At 17.0% G+C, this 8,142-nt stretch overlaps 3 protein-coding genes across 3 annotated transcripts; 1 reads left to right on the forward strand and 2 right to left on the reverse strand.

The window, feature by feature from the left end:
• Window positions 1–365: 365 nt before the first annotated feature.
• Window positions 366–2,171, reverse strand: PGSY75_0614600 (hypothetical protein; the record flags this gene model as incomplete). Its single annotated transcript, XM_018784728.1, has 1 exon — window positions 366–2,171. The coding sequence occupies one exon, from the start codon at window positions 2,169–2,171 to the stop codon at window positions 366–368; it is 1,806 nt and encodes a 601-aa protein (XP_018642782.1).
• A 1,428-nt stretch (window positions 2,172–3,599) lies between these two features.
• Window positions 3,600–5,392, forward strand: PGSY75_0614700 (hypothetical protein; the record flags this gene model as incomplete). Its single annotated transcript, XM_018784729.1, has 2 exons — window positions 3,600–5,224; window positions 5,335–5,392. The coding sequence occupies 2 exons, from the start codon at window positions 3,600–3,602 to the stop codon at window positions 5,390–5,392; spliced, it is 1,683 nt and encodes a 560-aa protein (XP_018642783.1).
• Window positions 5,393–6,531: 1,139 nt separating this feature from the next.
• PGSY75_0614800 (endonuclease III-like protein) lies at window positions 6,532–7,791 on the reverse strand (the record flags this gene model as incomplete). Its single annotated transcript, XM_018784730.1, has 1 exon — window positions 6,532–7,791. One exon carries the CDS (start codon window positions 7,789–7,791, stop codon window positions 6,532–6,534), a length of 1,260 nt encoding a protein of 419 aa, XP_018642784.1.
• Window positions 7,792–8,142: the final 351 nt, after the last annotated feature.

Consider the following 8,142-nt stretch of genomic DNA (forward strand, 5'->3'; position numbering starts at 1 on the left):
TTTTTTTTTTTTTGACACCCTTCAAAATGAAAAATAATTTTTTATATATAATTGGAATATATAAATATTTATTTATATATGTGATTTTTTGATATAAATAAAAATTAAAATAAGAAGTGATAATGATAAAAATTGTAAAAAAAAAAAATATATATATGTATATATTTATATGTATATATTTATATTTATGAGTATGAAAAAAATCATGTGGTAATATAAAAAATTGTGCATTTAGGACAGAATATTTATGAATGATATAAAAAGAATAAAAAATAAAAAGCAATAATAAAAAAAATACATACATATATATATATGTATGTATATATATATATATATATATATATTTTTCATGTTGTTAAATTTTATTATGTAAATAAATTTTTTAAAAGTTGTTCAAGGAATATATTTGTGTTATTTGTATATGTATATCCTATATGATTAAAAAAAATAAATAAATATAATTCGATCATTATAATTAAGAAGAATATATAATTACGCAAAAAAATATAACCATATATTTCAATATGAATGTTATGTATTAAGATAGAGAAATCATAATTTTTTTTTGTTTTATTTTTTAAAACAATAGGATTAAGATGATTGTGAATGGATTTATAATAAGAATTATTATAATTACAATGTAGATTATGTTGTGTATTCATAATGTTGTTAAAAATGAATTTGTTTATAAATTTTTTATATTTTTTAATTAACCTCTTAAAGATGGAAGAAAAATGATAATAACTATGGTTATTATCATCATCATTATTATTATTATTATTGTTATTGTAATTATTATTATTATTATTGTCATTTCTTTCATTTTCACAATTTGGTGTGAATATATATTTGATTGATATGCGTAAAGAATTGATTGAATTTTCAAATAAACACTTGATGATTTTTTTTTTTTTTTTTAGCAAAAGGATATATTTTTTTTTCTTTTGAGGAATAAGAAAATATAAATAATTATGATGTAATATATTTTGTGGTATATCCATCATATTATGAGTTTCTTCAATATATGGTGTTTCTACAAAAAAATTATGTCCTTTATAAAAAGGATATGATTTAATATTTCCTAGAAAATGTTCTAAATAATATTTTAGACTTGCCCAAAAGAATAATTCTTTTTTTGTTAGATTCGAAAAGAAGATTTGTAATAAACAAACATGATTATAATTAAATAAAAGATTTTGATTAATTTTATTTTTACAACTTTGACATAAATATTTTTTAAATCTTTTTGTTTTTTTTTTTTTTTTATCTTCATCAATTGATATATTTGAATGTCTTTTTTCATATAATATATGATTAAAATCATTACTATTATGATTATTATGTATTGAATATAAACTTTTTTTTTTATAAGAATGTTTTTTTATATTACATATATCATAATTATATGATTCTTCTGTGTAGTTCTTATTATATTCGTTATTATAATTATCATTTATATTTATAATATCATTATTATAAGATATAATGTTATTATTATCTTGTGACACCAAGTATTTGTTTTCCTCTTCATTTTCATCAATAAATTCTTCATCTTCTAAATAATTAAATTCGTTAGCTTTTTCATAAAAATAATTGTAATCACTATCTCCAGATTGTTGTGAAACATCACAATATATGTCAGTCATATTCTCATCTGAATTATCTTGATAGATTTTTTTTTTTTTATTTTTAAAGATATGATAAAACTCAAAAAAAGTTTCATTCGGTCTATCATCTATACATATATGAACATTACTTAAAACATTATGAATATATATTTTAAAAAAAAACAAAAAATTCAAATTCCATAATAAAGGAATATAATTTACAAATATATTGTTCATATTTTCTTCTTTATCATCACATACATTTTTATTTTCAGATATAAAGTTATATTCAACCTTTTGATCAATACATATTTTTTCATCGTTATCTATATAATACAATTTGAATTTGTTTCTATTTTCTGTATCTAATTTTTTTTCTTTTTTTCCAATATTTTTTTTTTCTTCATTATATTCTTTACTCAAAATGATATTAATATAGAACATTTTTTTTTCTATATATAACCCTACTAAATTATTGAAATTATTATTTTTACAGTATATGTAAGTTTTTATATTATCCTTTATTGGAAGAGAGAAAATATCTTTTTCCTTTTTTTTTATCATGATTGAATTTATTTTGATTCTTTTATATATCTATATTTTTAATATATTCATAACAAAAAAAAAAAAAAATAAAAATAAAAAAAAAAAAATATATATATATATATATATATATATATATATATAAGTAGACAATAATTCAAATATGGATATCAAAAGGAAGTGTACGCATTATATAAGTAATTTACGAGCATATACATAAATATATAAATATATTAATATATTTATATATATATATATTATATATATATTTTTATGTTTGTGTAATACTTATAAATACAACTTAAAGGATATATATATTTTTTTTATTATATGTGTATATTAAATATTTCTTTTAATATACACATATAATAATATTACATAGATTTTTTAATATGTCTTCTTAAAAAATCATACATTTTTTTTTTTTTTATAAGATTTGCCGCAAACTCAAAAAGGAGCATACTATACTGTCTGCATATGAATACATACACATAAATATTAATGTATATATATATATATATTATTATATATATATAATATATTTATTTATTTTATATTATCATTAATCTATATTAAATAATAAAAGAAATATTCCTGTATTTATATATATATATATATATATATATATTTACATTAATGTATTTATAACGTGCATATTATTTAATTTATAAAAACACACACAGGTAATAAGGTGCAGTTGAAATTTTTTCTCAAAATATAATAGATGATGTTTTCATTTATTTTATATATTTTTTTATAAAAAAAAAAAAAAATAATAAAATAATAATAAAGGAATATATTTTTAAATAATAATCTAATTATTTATATTTTTATATTTTTATATTTTTATATTTTTATATTTGTATATTTGTATATTTTCTGTTTTATTATTTTTTTTTTTTTTTTCTTCATTTTTTCATGATTTTTTTTTACTACACCAAATTGATGTTTTTTTTGAATTTGCAGACAAAAGAGGAAAATATATAAATGTATATTATAAAAAGAAAAAAATACACATATAAAAATATTAATTATATAAAAATATTAATTATATAAAAATATTAATTATATAAAAATATTAATTATATATATATATTAATTATATATATATATTAATTACATATATATATTATGTATATTTTTAAAAATATAACATCTTCTATTATATACCATTTTGAAGAAGCGATTGTTTATATGTATTCTTTGAATATTATATAAACTATTTAAAAAAAAAAAAAAAAAAAAAAATACAAAAGGGTTACTGTATATAACTTATGGTGACATATAAGTATATATATATATAGAGAGAGAAATAAATAAATATATTATATATATGAATTTATTTATATATATATTTATTTATTTATATATGTATTTATTTATTTATTTTTAATTTTTATGTGTATGAATAATATCTGTTAAGGTATATATCAAAATAAGTGATTGAATATGAAAGTGAATAAAAAACATCATTTAGACAAAGAGTGTATATTTAATAATTGCACTCCTCTTTCTACACCTAGAAGTATATCATATATTATGAATTCAAATGAATGTTATGATTATAAAATAAATAAAATTGAATATATAAGTTCTTTAAAAAGATATCCGAAAGAATATAATATATTTAAAAATAGTGATATTATTTGTCATATATTATCATTCTTAACATTTACAGATAGATGGAAATATAAATTATTAAATAAATCTTTTTATCAAGCATTCCATACAAAGTATGCATGGATAAGTGTTGATTTCCGTTTTCTTAATGTTGATTTATTTAATTTTTTTAAAAAATATAATAAACTTTTTTTAAATACTTTTTCTTTATCTATGTCAATTACTGGAGATCAAAGTGTAGAAATGATCATAAATTTTATTTTTAAACATTTTAATAAATTAAAAGATTTAAGATTATATTTCAGAAAAAAAAATACAAACTTTATATATGAAGGGGTACATCCTATAGTATCCAATTTGTTAAACTGTAAATATTTGAAGAATAATAATAGGCAAGACATGCATAAAAGAAAAAAAAAAAATTCGCTCTCTCAAAAAAAAGAAACTACAACAAATAACAACAACAAAAATAACAATGATAATAACAATGATAATAACAATGATAATAACAATAATAATAATATTATTAATTGTAATGAATATTGTAGTGAGGAAGATAATTTACAAACGCCCAATATTTTTCATGACGCACTTATAGAAGGAGAAAATAACTCAAATATATTAAGACATACAAAAAAAAATAAAATAAATATACATATTCATACGTCTACCACAAAAAAAGAAAAAAATATAGAACATGCACATAATAATTATAATTCAGTATTAGATAATACTAATCATTATAATGATATTCATAATAATATGTGGGGTGATAATATTAATAATAATGAAGAATCAAATACACCAACAGATAGTTCTACAGATAAAGAATACACTCCATTTTCTTATGAACATATTGATTGTAGTTTTGAATTGAATGATCTTCTTTTACAAAATAATTATTATCAAAAATATTTAGAAAAAAAAAACAAAGAGAAAAAAAAAAATGAAATTATAGAAAAGTATCTTCATATTATACAAAGTAAAAAAATATGGTCATCAAAAACTTTGAATATATCTAACAATTTTGAATGTTTAGAAAGACTTATTATTGATGTAGAATTAAAAGGAGAAGAACTTTTATGTTTTGTAGGAAAATTTAATAATTTAAAAGATATTATTATCAGTAAACTTGTTTATTCTAATAAATTAAATAGATCACAAAGTATTATCATATTTACTTCTTTTATAGAAAAAATGAAACAAAATAATATCAGACTTATACAACTAGGTTTATATTTCAGAAATGAACAAAAACCAATCGATTATCTAAATAATGAAAAATTCAGAAAAATATTAAACGAAAGAAAAGAATATGTATATGATATTAATAAAGAAGAGGGAGATGAACTTATTTACATCCTACAAAAAAATCATTTAAATTCTTTGTACTGTCTATGGAGTAATGATTTGTTCATATCTTTTGAGATGTATGAACAAATCAAAAAGTTCAAGTAAGCTCAAAAAAAAAAGAAATATATGTAAAAAATATATATATATATATATATATATATATATATATGTTATATTATTTTATATGTATTTTATTTTTTCTTTCTTATAGTAATTTAAAAATATGGATACTCCCCGGATGGCGTGCCTTATCACTAGCAAAACAGTAAACTTATAAAATTGTTGCATTTGAATATTTATATTTACAAAAATGAAATATATATTATTAATATATATATATATATATAATATCTTTTCTGTTTCTGTTTCTTTTTTTTCTTCTTGTAAATAATAATTTTCTGCCATCCTAACCATACAATGTATTTTTTATAATAATTTTTTAAGTACATAGAAAATTTATATATATACAGAAGATATTATTCACATATATAAATATACATATATATATATATATATATATATGTATTATTCTTTTTTTTATTATTTTATTTTATTTTATTTTATTTTTTTGTTACGTTTGAGAAACATACTATCTCTATGACATGTTGTGTAATTTTAAATTTATATATTTATTAAAAATTTTTTTTTTTTTTTTATTTCTACTTAATTTTTATTTTTTTTGTGTGTTTCAATATTATTTATTTATGCATATGTTTACTTCATTTTTTTTAATTAACATATTAAAAAATTTGACAATTTGTAGAAAAAAAAAAAATAAATAAACTTAAATTCGATTATATATAAATAAACATATTTATTCAATCATGATAATACATTATAAATATTTTAATTATTTTATAAATTAATAGATTTTATAACATCAATATTGAAAGAAAGGATTACAAATATTCAATGAATTAAAAAAATAAATAAATATACATATGTGTATATGTTATATGTATATAATGTGGATATATATACATATATATATATATATATATATATATATATATATATATATTATATATATGTTTTTCTTTTTTTTGGTAAAAAGACAACTAGCTAGCCAACTAACTAAAAAAAAAAAAAAAAAAAAAAAAAAAAAGAAAAATATTATGTACAACCTTTTTATGAATATGTAGAAATATTATGAACTGTTCATAACAAAATAGGTATACAAAAAGCTCTTCTTTTAAATTTTATGATAAATGAAAAAATAAAAATATAATGTGTTACTATAAAAATAATAATATAATTAAAAGACAAAATAAAGAATAAAAAAAGGGGAGGGAAAAAAAAAATGTATACAAATACATTTATTTATATTTATATTTATTTATATTTATATTTATTTATATTTATTTATATTTATTTATATTTATATTTATATTTATTTATATTTATTCATTTAAATTTTTTTTGATTTCTTTTCCTGTTTGGTTGAGGTATCTTGATAATACTGACAATGATTTGTAAGTGTACATTTTTCACATAAAGGTTTTTTTCCCTTACAAATAACCTGACCAAATCCCACGAGAGCGTGATTTATTTCTGACCACAATTCCTTCTGTACATAACTTTTTAATTTCATTTGTGTATCTAGCTCATTTTTAGAATTTACCCAATTTAGTCGGTTAGCTATTCTGTGTACATGTATATCCACTGCTATTCCTTCATGTTTATTTAATGCTGTTTGTAAAATGAGTTGTGCGATTTTTTCTCCTATACCTGGCAAATTTTTTAATTCTTCATAATTATGTGGAATATCTGAATTATATTTATTTTTTAAAATATGACAAATTTGCAAAATTTGTTTCGCTTTTACATTATAAAATCCAATACCATAAATTAATTTTTTTAATTGTTCTTCTGTTGTATTTAAAATATTATGAACAGTTAATCCATGTTTTTTTAATTTATCCATTACCATTGCAGTCACTTCATCTTTTGTTCTTGATGAGAGCATACATGAAATTAATGTTTGAAACCTGAATACTTTTATGTCATTTGTTTTTTCACTTAATTTATCACATCCATATTTATCTACAGGAGCAATGATATCTTTTCTCATTTCTTTTAATTTATTATATGTTAACAAAAAATGTGCCCTTTTAAATTCGACAAGTTTTTCATCTATATTTTTTAAATTTATATTTGTTTTATCATCTTTACTTTTTTCATTTTTAACATTCTTATATTTGTTTGTCTTTTTCTTTAATTCCTCCATATGTTTAATATCCTCTTCTAAAACTGTTTCATCTTTTTCTCTTTTAATTTGTTTTTGTTTTATTACATATTCTGTTTTAACTTTTCTTTTATTTAATAATGAATGATTCATATGTTCTTTTTTATTTTCCTTTTTGTTTAAATTAATGTTGTTATATAAATTTACTTCATCTGGTTTATCATTACAATGTAATTTTACGTCATCGTTTGAAGGATAAGAACTTTGTTCATTTTTAATATTAATTTTATATATTATTACATCATTATTTTCTTTTTTTTCATCTAAAGTAAAATTTTTCATATGATCATTTTTTTCTCTTTCTTCATATTGTATTTGTATTTTTTTTATTTTATTATTCCTAAAATACATTGATGGTTTCTCCATCTTTAGAAAATATAAGTTTAATACGCATATTTTGTTAAGATAAGGAAATAATTTCATGTAAATTTAAAAGATAATTATAAAAAGAGACATTTTAAAAAATAAAGTTGAATTAAAATAAAAATTATAAACTTATTTTAAATGACATTTTTTTTTTTTTTTTTTTGTCGAAATGGAAGTAAATATATTTATATAAATATATATTTATTAATTATATATTAATAATGACAAACATTTTATTTTATTCTTTTTTTTAAGAAAGAATTATCTACAAGGTTTTTTTTTTTTTTTTTTTTTTTTTTTACTAAAAAAAAGGAATAAGAATTATATAATTCTATTTCATATGAGAAATTTTATAATATATTATTTAAATAAACATGTGTTACATTTTTTCCGTATGGGTATATAATT

This window comes from Plasmodium gaboni, chromosome 6 (assembly GCF_001602025.1).
Source record: "Plasmodium gaboni strain SY75 chromosome 6, whole genome shotgun sequence".
In the NCBI taxonomy this organism is placed as follows: Eukaryota; Apicomplexa; class Aconoidasida; order Haemosporida; family Plasmodiidae; genus Plasmodium; species Plasmodium gaboni.